This window comes from Gorilla gorilla, chromosome 9, assembly GCF_029281585.2.
Source record: "Gorilla gorilla gorilla isolate KB3781 chromosome 9, NHGRI_mGorGor1-v2.1_pri, whole genome shotgun sequence".
Taxonomy (NCBI): Eukaryota; Metazoa; Chordata; class Mammalia; order Primates; family Hominidae; genus Gorilla; species Gorilla gorilla.
Window position 1 is genome coordinate 24,824,855 of NC_073233.2, and position 17,832 is coordinate 24,842,686.

The 17,832-nt window shown below is 41.0% G+C and overlaps 1 protein-coding gene across 2 annotated transcripts in view; it reads left to right on the top strand.

Annotated features, from left to right (window-relative positions):
- The window catches only part of LDHC (lactate dehydrogenase C), a 38,922-nt gene extending 21,350 nt beyond the window's left edge, over nucleotides 1-17,572 (top strand). For both annotated transcript variants that reach the window (XM_004050791.4, XM_004050792.3), the window contains exons 5-8: nucleotides 1,135-1,308; nucleotides 4,922-5,039; nucleotides 12,549-12,672; nucleotides 17,284-17,572. In XM_004050791.4, the coding sequence (XP_004050839.1) occupies nucleotides 1,135-1,308; nucleotides 4,922-5,039; nucleotides 12,549-12,672; nucleotides 17,284-17,448 (581 nt within the window). In that variant the 3' untranslated portion in view covers nucleotides 17,449-17,572. The remainder of the gene's footprint in view (nucleotides 1-1,134; nucleotides 1,309-4,921; nucleotides 5,040-12,548; nucleotides 12,673-17,283) is intronic.
- The last annotated feature ends 260 nt before the right edge of the window (nucleotides 17,573-17,832 follow it).

Genomic DNA, 17,832 nt, shown 5'->3' on the forward strand with positions numbered 1-17,832 from the left:
TGAGGAGGCTGAAGATAGGGCCACAATCCCTTCTAGGTTGTAGGGTTTCTGCTGAGAAATCTGCTATTAATTTGATAGGTTTTTCTTTATAGGTTACCTGGTGCTTCTGTCTCACAGCTCTTAAGATTCTTTCCTTTGTCTTAACTTTGGGTAACCTGATGACAGTGTGCTAGGCAAAGGTCTTTTTGCGATGAATTTCCCAGGTGTCCTTTGTGCTTCTTGTATTTGCATGTCTAGGTCTCTAGCAAGGCCAGGGAGGTTTTCCCTGATTATCTCCCCAAATACCAAATATGTTTTCTAAGCTTTTAGAATTGTCTTCTTCCTCAGTAACACCGATTATTCTTAGGTTTGGTTGTTTATTGTAATCCCAGACATCCTGGAGGCTTTGTTCATATCTTCTTATTCTTTTTCTTTGTCTTTGTTGGATTGGGTTCATTTGAAGACCTTGTCCTCGAGCTCTGAATTTCTTTCTTCTACTTGTTCAATTCTATTGCTGAGACTTTCCAGAGCATTTCACATATCTAAAAGTGTGTCCAAAATTTCCTGAATTTTTTATTGTTTTTTCTTTAAGCTATTTATTTATGTGAATATTTCTCCCTTCACTTCTTGTATCTTTTTTTTTTTTATTTCCTTGCATTGGGCTTCGCCTTTCTCTGGTCCCTCCCTGATTAGCTTAATAGCTAACCTCCTGAATTCTTTTTCAGGTAAACCAGGGATTTCTTCTTGGTTTGGATCCATTGCTGGTGAACTTATGTGATTTTTGGGGGGTGTTGACGAGCCTTATTTTGTTATATTACCAAGGTTGGTTTTCTGATTCCTTCTTAGCCCCCCAAGTAGCTGGGAATGCAGGTGTGTGCCACCACATCTGGCTAATTTTTGTATTTGTTGGTAGAGACAGTTTCACCATATTGGCCAGGCTGGTTTCAAAGTCCTGGCCTCGAGTGATCCACCTACCTAAGCCTCCCAAAGTGCCAGGGGATTACAGGCATGTGCCACCGCACCCAGCCAGTGACTTGCTTCACTTTGTAGTAAATCTGTATTTGACTCTAAAACAATTCATCTATGTATTCAGGAAAAAAAAAATTTTTTTAAGTTATGATGAATCTTTTTCTAACACAAAATTTTTCTTCTTAGTGGATATTTTGACATATATAGTCTGGAAGATAAGTGGCTTACCTGTAACTCGTGTAATTGGAAGTGGTTGTAATCTAGACTCTGCCCGTTTCCGTTACCTAATTGGAGAAAAGTTGGGTGTCCACCCCACAAGCTGCCATGGTTGGATTATTGGAGAACATGGTGATTCTAGTGGTAAGTATAAATCTATTATTATTACGTGACTACCCTTCTTATCTCTACTAATGCTTATTTCCTTTAAAGTTTTTTTCCTTATATTAATATAGTTGTATAAGTTTAATTTTTTTGGTATTTCCCTGGTGTAACTTTTACTATTCCTTTAGTTTCAATATTTTGCATCATTGATTTAGCTATCTTTCATAAAATAGTCCACAAAGCATATAGCTGTTTTAATAGTCAATGTGAGTGTTTCTCTTATCTGTAATACTTTTTTATTTATTGTGATTTTTTTAAACAGCTTTATTAAGACATAATTCATGATATGGTTTGGATCTGTGTCCCTGCCCAAATCTCATGTTGAATTGTAATCCCCAGTGTGGGAGCTGGGGCCTGGTGGGAGGTGGTTGGATCATGGAGGCATGTTGTCATGGTTTAACACCATCTGCCTTAGTACTGTTTTCACAATAGTGAGCTCTTGTGAGATCTGGTTGTTTAAAAGTGTGTGGCACCCCCCCCCCGCCACCCGCTGTAGCCATATAAGACTCTCCTGCTTCCCCTTCGCCTTCTATGATTGAAAGTTTCCTGAGGCCTCTCAGGAAGCCAAGCAGATGCCAGCATTGTGCTTCCTGTACAGCTTGCAGAATTGTGAGCCAGTTGAACCTCTTTTCTTTGTAAGTTGCCCAGTCTCAGGTATTTCTTTATAGCAATGTGAGAATGGACTAATACAATTCATGTACCATAAAATTCAACCAGCAAATTACAGAATTCATGAGTTTCTGGTATATTCACAGGGTTGTACTAACATCACCACAATCTAAATACAGAATCTTTTCATCAGCCCAAAATGAAATCCGCATCTTTTTCCCCTACCCTAGCCCCAGGCAACCACTAATCTACTTTCTCACTCTGTAGATTTATTTATTCCAGATTTTTCATATAAATGAAATAATATGTGATTTTAACTATTGAGGCCACACCAACCTCTCTCTTTACTGAATGTAAACATTTAGTCTCTGCTACATGGTTAGAACTTTATACTTTTTACAGTGTTCTTTAATTGTGTCATGTATGTAAATCTTCTTTCCATAATGGCAATAAACCAATTGAGAATAAAGACCATTTGTTCAAACATTCATTTATTTATTCAAAATATTTAGAGTGCCCTTTTCTTTATAATCCAAGAGCCATAATATAACAAATACTTTATTTGATTTGGACAAATATTTCTTCAACCAGAGCCTTACTTTGACCCTGTTGGCTTGTGTTATTTTTCCTGAAGTTCATTAAAACTAATTTTCTCTGGTATATTTTAATTTCTCACATTTAATATTCTATAAGTTTATTTTTAGAAAATAGTATATTCTGATTAGTATTAATTTGAACATGTTTAGTATTCTATTTAGCATGATTTTTCGGTTTCCTTCCTCTTTTTCTGTTTTCCATTGGATCTACTTTCTTTAATTTCCTCTAATACTTTGAATTATACACTTACCTTATAAATGGTTATCTATAAATTTTTAACATTCATACTTGACCTCAGATGATAAATTTATTTACTCTCTTTTGGGATAATACAAAGATTTTTTTTTTTTTTTTTTTTTTTTGGAGACAGAGTTTCGCTCTTGTTGCCCAGGCTGGAGTGCAATGGTGTGATCTCGGCTCACTGCAACCCCCGCCTCCTGGGTTCAAGTGATTCTCCTGCCTCAGCCTCCTGAGTAGCTGGGATTACAGGCATGCACCACCACACCCGACTAATTTTGTATTTTTAGTAGAGACAAGGTTTCGCCATGTTGGTCAGGCTGGTCTCGAACTCTTGACGTCAGGTGATCCACCCGCCACAGCCTTCCAAAGTGCTGGGATTATAGGCATGAGCCACTGCACCCGGCCGGGATAATACAAAGATCTTAGAATGCTTTTAGTTTGATCATCCCCTTTTTTTGATGTTGACACCATCCTCTTTCTGTCATACATGTAATTATTAATTCCTTTTCTGTATCCATACTGTTCTTATATCCCCCAAACTAGTTATAATTATTATTATTTGAATAGTTAATACTTGTTCAGATTTATTTACAGGTTGGCCAGTTGTGTTGCTTATCTTTATTTTCTCCATCTAATTTCTTCCCCTGGATTCAATTTATTTCTTCCTGAACTCTATCCTGTTGGTGTTGTTTATATGACTGTTTTAGTCTCATCTTATTCTGGAATGACAGGTTAATTGGATGTGAGATTCTAGATTGACAGTTATTCCTCCTTGGCTCTTGTTTACTATTGAGAAGTATGGTATTAATTTGACATTCTTTTCCCTCTCATTGCTTATATTTTATCTTTCTTATCAGTCTTTTTCTTTGTTTATACTGCATTTTGCATATTGCTTAAAAAATATGTATGTTGCTTAAAAATGCTTCCTATACCACACAATTATAAATAAATTCTACTACATATTTTCTAACAACCTTATAATTTTATTTCTTACATTTCCCTCTTTTATACATTTGAAACCTATTTTTATGTATGGTGTAAGGTGGCGTTTTAGGCCATTTTTGTGTTGCTGTAAAGAAATACCTGGCCAGGGCCGGGCATGGTGGCTCACGCCTATAATCCCAGCACTTTGGGAGGCTGAGGTGGACGGATCACGAGGTCAGGAGATTGAGACCATCCTGGCTAACACGGTGAAAACCCGTCTCTACTAAAAATACAAAAAATTAGCCAGGCGTGGTGGTGGGCACCTGTAGTCCCAGTGACTCGGGAGGCTGAGGCGGGAGAATGGCGTGAACCCGGGAGGTGGAGCTTGCAGTGAGCCGAGATCGCGCCACTGCACTCTAGCCTGGGCGACAGAGCAAGACTCCCTCTCAAAAAAAAAAAAAAGAAAAAGAAATACCTGGCCAGGAGTAGTGGCTCATGCCTGTAATCCCAGCACTTTTGGAGGCCAACGCGTGTGGATCACTTGAGGCCAGGAGTTTAAGACCAGCCTGGCCAACATAGCGAAACCCCATCTCTACTAAAAATACAAAAAAAAGCTGGGTGTGGTGGCACACACCTGTAATCCCAGCTGCTTGGGAGGCTGAAACAGAAGAATCCCTTGAACTTGGGAGGTGGAGGTTGCAGTGAGCTGAGATCAAGCCACTATGCTACAGCCTGAGTGAAAAAGAAAAAAAAAACAAAAGAAATACCTGAGGCTGAGTAATTTATAAAGAAAAGGGGTTTAATTTAGCTTGTGCTTCTGCAGGTTGTACAGGCATGGCTCCAAGATATGCTCTTGATGAGGGCCTCAGGAAGCTTGCAATCATGGCAGAAGGCAAAGGAGGAGTAGATGTGTCACATAGTGAGGGCAGAAACGAGAGAGAGGAGGTGCCATACACTTTTAAACAACCAGATCTCACATGAACTTAGAGTGAAAACTCACTCATCAACAGGGGATGATGCTAAGCTATTCATGAGGGATCTGCACCCATGATCAGACACTTCCCACCCCCAACACTAGGGGTTACATTTCAACATGAGATTTGGAGGAGACAAACATCTGAACCATATCAGGTGGCAACTTAACTTAAAAAAACAACACTGAACTCAAACTCCTGATGCAATATTGGGAAGAAGAGTTTATTTTGAGATCTGTATTTTTTAGTGCCCTTATGGAGTGGGGTGAATGTTGCTGGTGTTGCTCTGAAGACTCTGGACCCTAAATTAGGAACGGATTCAGATAAGGAACACTGGAAAAATATCCATAAACAAGTTATTCAAAGGTAATAGTACCTATTAAGTTTCTTAATGCCTTAATAGTCAGTCTTAAGAATAAATATCACGGACAAAAATCAAGTAGTTGATCCTTGCTTTTTGTGAGATAAATAACTCTAGGCATCTGAAAATCACTAAATTCAGACTTATACATAGCTTTCTTTTTGGGGGCATTTTTCAAAAAGAAAAAGTACTTATTATTTCACAACTCATATATTTGAGAGTAATAAAAGCATAGTGATTATGAGCATGGACTTTGGACCCAGGTTGTCCAGGTTTGAAACCTGCTTCATCATTTATTAGTGATATGATATTGGGAAATTACTTAAAATATCAGAAGTTGTTTACTTATCTTCGAAATGGGGATAATTATAGAACCTACTTTACAGGGCTATTATGGAGAGTAAATAAGTTAATACTACATGTAAAATGCTAGAACCATGCCAAGAATTTATTAAATGTTCATCATTTGAGTAGATGAAACATTAAGCTAACGCAGATGATCAGAAATCAATATGGTTTTCTTATAAATGAAGCATCTGACTCCATATATATTAGCCTTAACAGCACACAGGATTATTCTTCATGCTTTAGTCAAGAGTCAAGTTACATATTAGTAGAAGTTATAGAACTTAAAAATTGGCTGGGCGGGGTGGCTCACGCCTGTAATTCCAGCGCTTTGGGAGGCCAAGGCGGGTGGATCACCTGAGGTCAGCAGTTCGAGACCAGCCTGAACAACATGGTAAAACCCCATCTCTTCTAAAAATACAAAAATTAGCTCGGTGTGGTGATGGGCGCCTGTAATCCCAGGTACTTGGGAGGCTGAGGCAGGAGAATCACTGGAACCCAGGAGGCAGAGGTTGCAGTGAGCCAAGACAGCGCCATTGCACTCCAGCCTGGGCAACAAGAGTGAAACTCCATCTCAAAAAAAAAAAGAACTTAAAAATCACTTTTGGATATTCACAGCTTGGAATATTGAACTTAACAAAAACCACAGGTCTACTGTGTGTATACTTACAACAACCCTACAAAAATGTGTAAGAGGCCAGGCATGGTGGCTCACGCCTATAATCCCAATACTTTGGGAGGCCAAGGTGGGCAGATCACCTGAGGTCAGGAGTTCGAGACCAGCCTGGCCAACATGGTGAAAACCGTCTCTACTAAAAGAAAACAAAACAAAACAAAACAAAAATTAGCCAGCTGTGGTTGTGCGTGCCTGTAATCCCAGCTACTTGGGAGGCTGAGGCACAAGAATTGCTTGAACCTAGGAGGCAGAGGTTGCAGTGAGCCAATATTGTGCCAGTGCAATCCAGCCTGGGCAACAGAGCAAGACTCTGTCTCAGAAAAAAGATAAATAAATAAAATAATAGGCTGGGCGCAGTGGCTTATGCCTGTAATCCCAGCATTTTGGAAGGCCTAGGTGGGCCGATCATGAGGTCAGGAGATCAAGACCATCCTGGCCAATATGGTGAAACTCCGTCTCTACTAAAATACAAAAAAAAAAAAAAAAAATTAGCCGGGTGTGGTGGTGTGCCCCTGTAATCCCAGCTACTCAGGAGGCTGCGGCAGGAGAATCGCTTGAACCCGGGAGGCGGAGGTTGCAGTGAGCCAAGATCACACCAATGCACTCCAGCCTGGCAACAGAGCAAGACTCTGTTTCAAAGAAAACAAACAAATAAATAAATAAAATAAAATAATAAAACAAAAATGTGTAAGAATTAGGGCAGAGACTAAAAAGTCATAATATAACAAGTGATCATGGGTGAGTTTTTATTCTCTTAAATGCCTTTTAGTTTTAAAAGTTTATATTATTTTATTTTTGGTTATAAAAAGTAACATGGCAACGTGTATGAGTACAGAGCTACAGTTTGGGAAGATGAAAACATTTGAGAGAGGATAGTGGTAATGACTGCACAGCAGTGTTAATGCACTTAATGCCACTGAACTATAATTGTTAAGATGATAAATTTTACCGTAGTTAAAAAAGCAGTTAAGGCTGGGTGCAGTGGCTCACATCTGTAATCCCAACCCTTTGGGAGGCTGAGATAGGAGGATTGTTTGAGGCCAGGAGTTTCAGATCAGCTGGGGCAACAGAGTGAGATCATGTCTCCACAAAAAATTTTAAAAAATTAGCCAGGCATGGTGGTATGTCTGTAGTCCCAGCTACTGGGGTGGTTAAGGCAGGAAGATCACTTGAGCCCAGGAGTTTTAGGCTCAACTCAAACTCGCAGAGGTATGATCACACCACTGCACACTAGCCTGGACAGCAGAGAAAAATCCTGTCTCTAAAAAATAAAATAAAATAAAATAAAATAAAATAAAAAATTAACTAGTTGTAGTGTTGCATACCTGTAGTCTTAGCTACCTGGGAGATTGAGATGGGAGGATTACTTGAGCCCAGGAATGCAAGATTGCAATGAACAACGATAGTCCACTGCATTCCAACCTGGGCAACAGAGTGAGACCTCATCTCTTAAAAAAAAAACAAAAAACAACAACAACAATATTAAAAGTATATAGCCACGAATTGTTGTCTGAAATTCAGACTGTCCGACTCACAGGACATAATAGGTTTTCACCTAGCATTAAGTTTATCTAGCATGGTGAAAGGATACCAGGAAGAAAACACAGTATAGCATATCAGTATCTTCTTTAGAAGGTATTTCTTTTCTTTTTTTTTTTTTTGAGATGGGGTCTTGCTCTGTCGCCAGGCTGGAGTGCAGTGGTGTGGTCTCTGCACTCCGCCTCCCGGGTTCAAACAATTCTCCTGCCTCAGCCTCCTGAGTAGCTGGGACTACAAGCATGCGCCACCATGCTCAGCTAATTTTTGTGTTTTTAGTAGAAACGGGGTTTCACCATGTTGGCCAGGAGTCTTAATCTCTTGACCTCATGATCTGCCCACCTTGGCCTCCCAAAGTGCTGGGATTACAGGCATGAGCCACCACACCCGGCCCTTTAGAAGATATTTCAATGCGGCTGGGCGTGGTGGCTCATGCCTGTAATCCCAGCACTTTGGGAGGCTGAGGCAGGTAGATCACTTCTTAAGGTCAGGAGTTCAAGACCAGCCTGGCCCAACATGGTGAAACCCTGTCTCTACTAAAAATACAAAAATTAGCTGGGCTTGGTGGCGGGCGCCTGTAATCCCAGCTATTTGGGAGGCTGAGGCATCACTTGAACCCAGGAGGTGGAGGTTGCTGTGAGTTGAGGTTACGCCACTGCACTCCAGCATGGGCGACAGAGGGAGACTCCGTCTAAAAACAAAACAAAACAACAGTATTGCAATGCTTAGGTGTAGCTTCTAGGCCCTATCACTGCATGGGGCACACTCAGTTACACAGAAGGAAGCTGACATGGGGGCAGACTTCCCCAGCACAGGAAAGCGGCTGCCTTTAGTTCTCAACAGTTTTTTTTTTTTTTTTTAACTGCAAAAGTGGGAAATTCTCAACAGTTCTTAATGCACTTCTTGTCACATCGCCCTCAGGGTCTGCATACTTGATCCCAGTACTGCTAGTCCTGATACAATGCACAAATCAATGGTTTCATAAAATCCAGTGCTGATAACCTAGTTCTATTATAGTTAATAGTCCACATTTATCTTAACTAATTTTTATATCTAGAAAACTATGTTGCCTGAACTCAAACTCAAGGTTATCTTCCCAGTTACTTCTGGCTTTTTCGAAAGGGCTCAAATCCACTGTTAACCCTTTACCCTTGGTACCTTTCCATGACCTCAGATTATTATCTTGGTATCATATATTCTTCAGAGTTCATTTGACAAACATTTCTTCAATATTTTATAAATAGAAAAGACAAGTTAGTACATCTACAACCACTAGACTCTGTAAGACACAGTAGGTAAACAGAATCCTTCACAATGTTTTGGTAATTCTTAACCAACTAGACTGTTTTTTTCCCCCTCTATCATTTACTGTCACTTGCGTCTTATTAAAGGTATTGATACACGCATTCAATCGCATGTTTTATCTCTTTCTCTCTCTCTCTTTTTTTTTTTTTTTTTTGAGACAGAGTCTTGCTCTGTTGCCCAGGCTGGAGTGCAGTGGGGCAATTTTGGCTCACTGCAACCTCCGCCTCCTGGGTTCAAGCGATTCTCATGCCTCAGCCTCTTGAGTAGCTGGGACTACAGGAGCGTACCACCACACCTGGCTAGTTTTTATATTTTTAGTACAGATGAGGTTTCACCATGTTGGTCAAACTGGTCTCCAACTCCTGACCTCAGGTGATCTGCCCGCCTCAGCCTCCCGAAGCCACCACGCAGTTTTTATATTTCTAAAGCAAATGTATTTCTTTTTTTGGCCAAACTATTTCCATAAGTATCACATCAATTGAAAGTTTTAGGTCAATTTACCAAAATATCTTTTACTTTGAAAATCATTATTGGTATGTTTTATTTTCTTAAATTCTCTTAAGGGAACCTACAAATGCTTTGTTTCACCAAAAAGCTTTGAATGAGAGGTTAAATTAATCCCTAGAAAACACAATATGTATTAATATTACAGTATCTTTTCCTATCCTTCTCAACAAAACTGTCCCTTATGCCCATATATTTTCAGCTATAGGGGCCAGGAGACCAGTCTCCAATAAATGCAGGGATCTAACTGGTCTGGAGGCACATCCATACCCCCCACCCACTAAGGAACCTGTTTTAACCGACAGCGGTTTCCAAGTGTTATGGAGCAGCCCATCTACCTCCCATAGGGCTGTCACAGTGTTGGTCTTTATCTACCCAGTCACTAATAATTGTACCACAGAGAATGGTAGTTCTTTTTTTTCTTTCTTTCTTTTTTTTTTTTTTTTTGAGACACAGTCTGGCTCTGTCATCCAGGCTGGAGTGTAGTGGCATGATCTTGGCTTACTGCAACCTCTGACTCCCAGGCTCAAGCCATCCTCACACCTCAGCCTCCTGAGTAGCTAGGAATACAGGTGCATGCCACCATGCCTGGCCACTTTTTGTATTTTTGGTAGTGATGGGGTTTCACCATGTTGCCCAGGCTGGTCTCAAACTCCTGAGCTAAAGCAATCTGCCCACCTTGGCCTCCCAAAGTGTTGGGATTACAGGTGTGAGCCACTGTACTCGGGCAGTTCCTTTTTAATTTGAGACACTTGCTTTAAGGGAACAAGGATTAAGATCACATTTCCCATTGAAGTCCTGTGTGATTTGAATACCAAATATTCCAATGTGTTTCAGATCAGTACTTATCACTATTGGTCCTCTCAACTCTGCAGTATCTAAAATTAAATTATTTGCCTCTTGATCATTTAGCAGAGGATCTATAATTATAAACAATCCTCAGGGTGCTGCTAATATTTATCTAAAAACTACTCAGCTCTTTTTACACAACAGCTTCTGATTTGCTGTTGTCTAACCACCAATTGCAGAGGAATGACATCATGATTTAATAAGATGTCCTTACTTGTTCCCAAGAGGGCATTTGGTTTACAATGTGTATCAGTTTTTGTCTTAAAGTACCATCCTTGAAACTATTTCTTCTATTTGCTCCATTTACCCTTTCTTTTACACCAGCAATTTTATTTTCATCAGGATGGTTAATAACAACTGAAGGATTATGTTTTTAGCCATTCTCAACTTTCTTCTGTTTCTCAATCTATTTTATTAATACCTGAGAGGATAAATCTGTCATCCAGATTCAACTGGTGAGATTTGTCCCCAGTTATCTACTGTAGAGCTTTCTTTTCTTCAACTCATAGACAGTATGCTGTCAATCAGGTGCCAGGCAGACCCTCTTTCCCTTTCCTTTTACTTACCCCCGGAGTCTTGGCCGTACAGAATTGAGGGTCTAAAAGTACTTTTGTCATCAAAAGTATTGCATGGCCTCTGATACTGGCCCTGATTTTGGACTGATAGTCAAATCATAGGACACTACTGTAGGAACAGTCCAGGCCCAACCTGCTGTGTTCAGGTGGTATATATATATATGCCTTATCTTGGCAACCAAGTGTGTTATGTGCATTCTTGGGGCTTTAAAACGGGGTAGTTGTAAGACCTCCTGATATGAATGATATATGCTGGACAGTCTTTGCTTCTTGTCCTGTATCCTTTCTAAAAGTTAAATAAACTTAGTGCTAAATTAAACCCTCTTTGTCCAGTGAAGTTGACTGTCAATCCAAACCTGAGACCACTATTTGTAGCAATGCAAATATATAATAAATATTAATTGTAGGAAATAAGGAAATTCAGACAGGCATAAAGAAGACTCACCTGTAAGCCTGTCTTGTAAAAATAATCACTATTAATAACTTGGTAGGTTGATGCAGCTCTAAAGTTTGTATAAAAATGTATATTTTTTACAAGCCAGAGATAAGAAAATGCATAATGTTTAGTATTGTGCTATTTTCCTTTGAAAATGTATCATGAATATTTTCCATATTCATTTATTATTGATTTAGTGATATATTCTTAGGAAAGATATATACACACAGCTTACAACTGTATAAATTTACATTGGCAAGCTAGTAACAATTTTTTTTTTTTTTTGAGACGGAGTCTCACTCTGTCACCCAGGCTGGAGTGCAATGGTGTAGTCTAGGCTCACTGCAACCTCTGCCCGCCAGGTTCAAGTGATTCTCCTACCTCAGCCTCTCGAGTAGCTGGGACTACAGGCATATACCACCACACCTGGCTAAGTTTTGTATTTTTAGTAGAGATGGGGTTTCGCTGTGTTGGCCAGTGTTGGCCAGGCTGGTCTCGAACTTCTGACCTCATGATCCACCCACCTCGGCCTCCCAAAGTGCTGGGATTACAGATGTGAGCCATTGCCCCTGGCCACTAGTAACAATTTTAAATGGTCCAAGAGATTTATATGGTAACTTTCAAGGTGATTAGTTTCTATGTTGCATATTTAAGCAACAATACAAAAAATATTAAAAGCTAGTTTCATCTTGAGTGGCACATTTGTCCTAGTATTCTGCCTTTATGATTTAAAAAAAGAGTAAATTAATTTTTACTTAAAGTAAGTAGGCTGGGCACAGTGGCTCACACCTATAATACCAGCACTCCAGGAAACCGAGGCGAGCAGATCGCTTGAGCTCAGAAGTTTGAAACCAGCCTGGGCAACATGGCGAAACCCTGTATCTACAAAGAACACAAAAATTAGCCAGGCATGGTGGCTCATGCCTGTACTCTCAAGTAGCTACTTGGGAAGCTGAGGAGGGAGGATCGCATAAGCCCAGGAGGTGGAGGTTGCAGTGAGCCATGATCACACACAACTGCCCTCCGGCCTGGGCAAGGAAGCAAGACCCTGTCTCAAAAAAAAATAATAATAATCAATAAAAAAGTAATAAAGTATGTAGTGAAGTTTTATTAGACCAGTATAGAAAGTTTTGTTGCCTGCTTATAAATTCTGTAAGAAATCTATGAGAAAATTCTAATACAATTGCATTGACATGTAGATAACTTTAAAATGGATGCTTGAAGAATATTATGTTTTCTCTGGGTTGACTTATTATGGATTTGATTTTCTTACTTTCTACAACTGTAGTGCCTATGAAATTATCAAGCTGAAGGGGTATACCTCTTGGGCTATTGGACTGTCTGTGATGGATCTGGTAGGATCCATTTTGAAAAATCTTAGGAGAGTGCACCCAGTTTCCACCATGGTTAAGGTAGGCTTAAATTAAATCTTCATTTATCATTCTTTCCTTTAATATTTATTGAGTCACTACTATATGCCAGGCAGTGTACAAGATGTTGAGGATATAATAGTGAATAAAAAATACAAAGACCTTGACCTCAGGTCAGGTCAAAAAAATACAGATACCTTGACCTAAGGAAGGGAGTCCTGAAAGAGAACCAGGTTTGAAGATCACATTTACAGTTTTGGACACAGTTTTGAGCCCTGGCATATAAACAGTGTGAAGCCAACTCAAACTAGCTTATGCAAAAAGAAAATTTATTGGCTTATGTAACTGAAATGCCAAGGAGGCCTGATTCTGGTACTCAGACAATATTATGAGAGCTGTCTTTTCTCTCCATTCTCTTGGCTCATCTTTTTCCTCTACTGGCTTCCAACTCATGCAGACTTTTTCCATGGGGCAACAAAGATGGGTCACAGTAGCTGCAGGCTTAGATCCTATAATACCTCTGGCTGAGAACCACTGGCGTAGACTGAGGAAATTAAGACAAGTGTAATAGCTATTTTTAGGAATTTGGTTGTGAAGGTAAGGAAAATCAGGGCAAGAAGTTTGTTTGTTTGTTTGTTACACAGATAAGATGCTTATAGTAAAGATCAAGTACCAAGGGAGAGGATGAAGACAGAAGTGGTAAGCAGAGGGGGATGGAGTCCAGAGCATAGTTGTAGGCATTACCCCTAAAAGGAGGAGGGGCAGGAGTTAACAAAGAGAGAATGTGTACTGATGCATGTAGATTTGTATATTTGACATTGGAAGCATCTGATGACTTCTCTATTTTTTTTTTTTTTTTTTTTGAGACGGAGTCTCACTCTGTCACCGAGGCTGGAGTGCAGTCATGCGATCTTGGCTCACTGCAAGCTCCACCTCCCGGGTTCACACTATTCTCCTGCCTCAGCCTCCCAAGTAGCTGGGACTATAGGCACCCACCACCACACCCAGCTAATTTTTTTTGTATTTTTAGTAGAGACAGGGTTTCACTGTGTTAACCAGGATGGTCTTGATCTCCTGACCTCGTGATCTGCCTGCCTCAGCCTCCCAAATTGCTGGGATTACAGGCGTGAGCCACCACGGCCTGTCGATTTCTCTATTTTTAGTGAAAGGAGATAGTGAAAGGAGTAGGATAACGGGAGTGGGAGCAGAAGGTTTCATAAGTGAAAAAAGTCTAGAAAGTGGAAAGAAAGGGAATTTTGGCTGGATTATTCATATGTATGTTGAAGTTAACAAGGATAATGGCAGAAATTGAGATAGACAGGGAAGACTGTGAGCCATGTGTCAGTCTGTGAATGAGATTGAATAACTAGGAGGTTAGTCCTTACAAAGGGAAGAAGAGCTGAATTAGATGATCTTCAAAAAATAGGGAGAATATGTTTTGTTTTTATAAGAGCAGGGGATTAATGATTTGGAAGAACGGGGCAGGTGCAGTGGCTCATGCCTGTAATCCCAGCACTTTGGGAGGCTGAGGCCGGTGGATCACTTGACGTCAGGAGTTTGAGACCAGCCGGTCAACATGGTGAAACCCCGCCTCTACTAAAAATACAAAAATTAGCTGAGTATGGTGGTGCACGCCTGTAGTCCTAGCTACTTGGGCAGCTGAGACAAGAGAATTGCTTGAACCCAGGAGGTACAAGCTGCAGTGAGCCAAGACTGTGTCACTGCACTCCAGCCTGGGCAACAGAATGAGACTCTGTCTCAAAAAAAAAAAAAAAAAAAGATTTGGAAGAGGCAATAAAGAGTACACAATGGATACCACACACCCCTTCTTTTCTGAGGCTGCAGAACCTATGGGAGAATAAGCAACTGCCTCTCTAGGACTCTGGAGAAAGAGTCAGGGAAGTGTCAAATGAGTAATCAGTGAAGAAACTGAGTAATATGGGAATTTAATAGCTTTACCGAACAAGTCAATGGACATTATATTTTAATTTAATTTTAATGTTTTGGGGAGGGATGAAGTCTTACTCTGTTGCCCAGGCTGGAGTGCAGTGGCGCAATCTCAGCTCACTGCAACCTCTGCCTCCTGGGTTCAAGCGATTCTTGTGCCTCAGCCTCCTAAGTAGCTGGGATTACAGGCACGCGCCACCACGCCTGGCTATTTTTTGTATTTTTAGTAGAGAAGGGGTTTTGTGCTGCTGCCAGGCTGGTCTTGAACTCGTGACCTGAAGCAATCCAACCACCTCGGCTTCCCAAAGTGCTGGGATTACAGGCGTGAGCCACCGCGCCCTGCTGAGTTATATTTTATAGGGAACATTTAAACATTTAACGTTACAAGCAGAGTCATTTGTATATTCTTATTTTTTCTTTCTTTCCCACTTACTTCACTTTTACTACTTCACATTTTCACCAAATCAAGGTGTGCAGAGTTTATTTCACATTAATATATTAATTGGATTTTTTTTTTTTGTCAAATAGGGAATTCTCTTTAAACAATCTCTGTATTTCACAGCTGGTCCAAGAGCAAATGAGAACAAATTCTAATATATCCAGGGGAAATTATCACTAACCAGGCATAAAGCTTAAAGGGAAGAGGGTAGGCTGAGGAGGCTAGCAGCAGGTCACAGTTAGCACACAGGGCCAGGCTTGGTCCCAGGATTCAGGCAGGAGCCCTTGTTCCCAGCCCACCCAGCAGTCCTCAGATGGCATGATGGGTGGACATGAATTCTCGAATTCCAGTCTGAGGTGCCTCTTCTAGAGAGAAGAGAGATGACAGGAGGTAAAGGGAAACAAATTCTGGAAATAACCAGTAGGGAAGCAGAGGGACTTCTTCCCCTGCCACCATCAGAGGCCTTGCCTCTGATTACACCCATGGAAGCTCATGTTAAAGCTTCAAATGTCACAGAGGTGGCAACAGAATGATCAAGGATCAGAGAGGGAGTTGGAGACCAACCTGGGCAACATAACAAGACTCCATCTCTATAAAAAATGAAAAGAAAAATAGCCAGGCATGGTGGTGTGTGCTACTTGGGAGGCTGCAGTGGGAGGATTGCTTAAGCCCAGGAGGTCCAGGCAACATTGAGCTATGACTGCACCACTGCACTCCAGCCTGGGTGACACAGCGAGACACTGTCTCCTAAAAAAAAAAAAAAAAAAAAAAAAAAAAAAGAGGATAGGGAAGTGAATTGCGAATTTCAGTATGACTGTGGCTGGAGCCTGGCTGAATAGAATGTGGGTTGACAGTCTGAAAAGACAGTGGCTTTCCATAGCTAGGCAGATGCCAAAGTGGAAGGAATGTAAGTAGTTCTTGGCGGGGCACCCTCAGGGATGACACTTGGCTGATCTGATGGTGCTTATGAGGTTGAGTGTAAAGTGGCTACCAAAATGAGGGAGCTGGACTATGGTAGAGGAGGCGACCAGAGAATCCCTCTGTGGGGAGAAGTTACTGAAGCAAAACAGGAACAAGGGGCACACCTTGTGCTCCTGAGTAGAGCCTCAGAGATGGTGAGAGGGAAGCATGGCTGAATAGCGCCCGTGGGCTCTGCAGCATGGAAAGCTGTGAGGCACTGCTCCAGAGTCAAGGAGCCTCCCCTCTTCCTTCAACGCCATTCCTGGTAACTGTTTATAATCAGTCCTGGAGAAGAACAATGCCCTCCCTTCTCCCACAACCCCAGACTCAGCCCCAAAGAGAGGGGTAAAGAGTAATGAGTGGTAGGAGGCAGGGAAGTGTGAGGGATTTACTGGGTGTCTTTTTTTTTTTTTTAACTGGGTGTCTTTTAACATTTTTTAAATTTTAATTTTTGGGGGGTATATTGAGTTTTCCTATCTTCCAAGACCAGGGAGGATAGTATGGAGGTGGTGGAGGCTGGTACCTATGCATGTAGATGTTATGTGAGTTGCCCAGGTTGTAATAGGCTCTGGCAGCTGCTTCTCGGCCTTGGCTGCAGGAATGGAGGGAATTTTGGGGCTTCTGATGGGAGGTTCCAGGGGCCCAGGATAGGGCAGTGCCACGGGGCTGCACCTGTTTCATGGCCCTATCCATGATGGGAGGTCCCAGATAGAACTCAGGTGGAGGTGGTGGATAGGAGTACAGAAGGGCAGGAGTGCATTCCATTGCAGCTGGTGATGGGAGGCACAGGCCCCACCGGGCATGTAAGAGCATCTATAGGCTCCACTGGAGGCTTAAAATGCTACCCGTAGCACCCATTGTCCAAACTCAGTGATGCTCCCTGCTGTAAAGGTATGAAGCAGAGCCTTCCCAGTCGCCTCCTGCTTCACTGTTGCCTCGATGTAGTTTGGACTACACACAAGTTACTTGATTCTCATAGTCCTCCTTTTGATAAAATGGCATCATGAAAGACTGCATGGCATCCTTTCCTGTGGACCAAAAGATGACCTGGTAAGGGATAAGGTAAATTGTATGTTTCTGGGTCCTTGTAAAGGCCTCTGGCATCTTCTTCATGTCACTGAATGTAAGTTCCACATGGTTATAGGACATAAGGATGCTCTTGCTTTTGCTGACCATCACTCTGCCACCCTCTGAGTGATTCTTGTTGAATGCTTTAGTCTCTCCTGTATACTCTCATTTTGATGCCCTTTTGCATAGCTGCTTTTCCATATCAGGTTATTTGAACAATATCTTATCTTGCCTTTCAGGGATTATATGGAATAAAAGAAGAACTCTTTCTCAGTATCCCTTGTGTCTTGGGGCGGAATGGTGTCTCAGATGTTGTGAAAATTAACTTGAATTCTGAGGAGGAGGCCCTTTTCAAGAAGAGTGCAGAAACACTTTGGAATATTCAAAAGGATCTAATATTTTAAATTAAAGCCTTCTAATGTTCCACTGTTTGGAGAACAGAAGATAGCAGGCTGTGTATTTTAAATTTTGAAAGTATTTTCATTTGATCTTTAAAAAATAAAAACAAATTGGAGACCTGTGACATAACTCTAGTCTCTCAAGATTAGAACGAGCAAATGGTAAAGAGATTTTCCTCTTTAAGAATCATTTATAGCTCTATTCTAATGATACCCAATCTGTACAGGTGTAAGTTATACTTCTGAGGTATGTCACATATGTTAGAGTGCCTTCAGATGTAGTAGAATATGTATAATCACTATAATACAGAGCTTTGATTCTTTTCACAAGCCAAGCCCTTTTTCTAGTATTACAATTTTATCTTGTACTTTCATCCATTAGAGTACCAG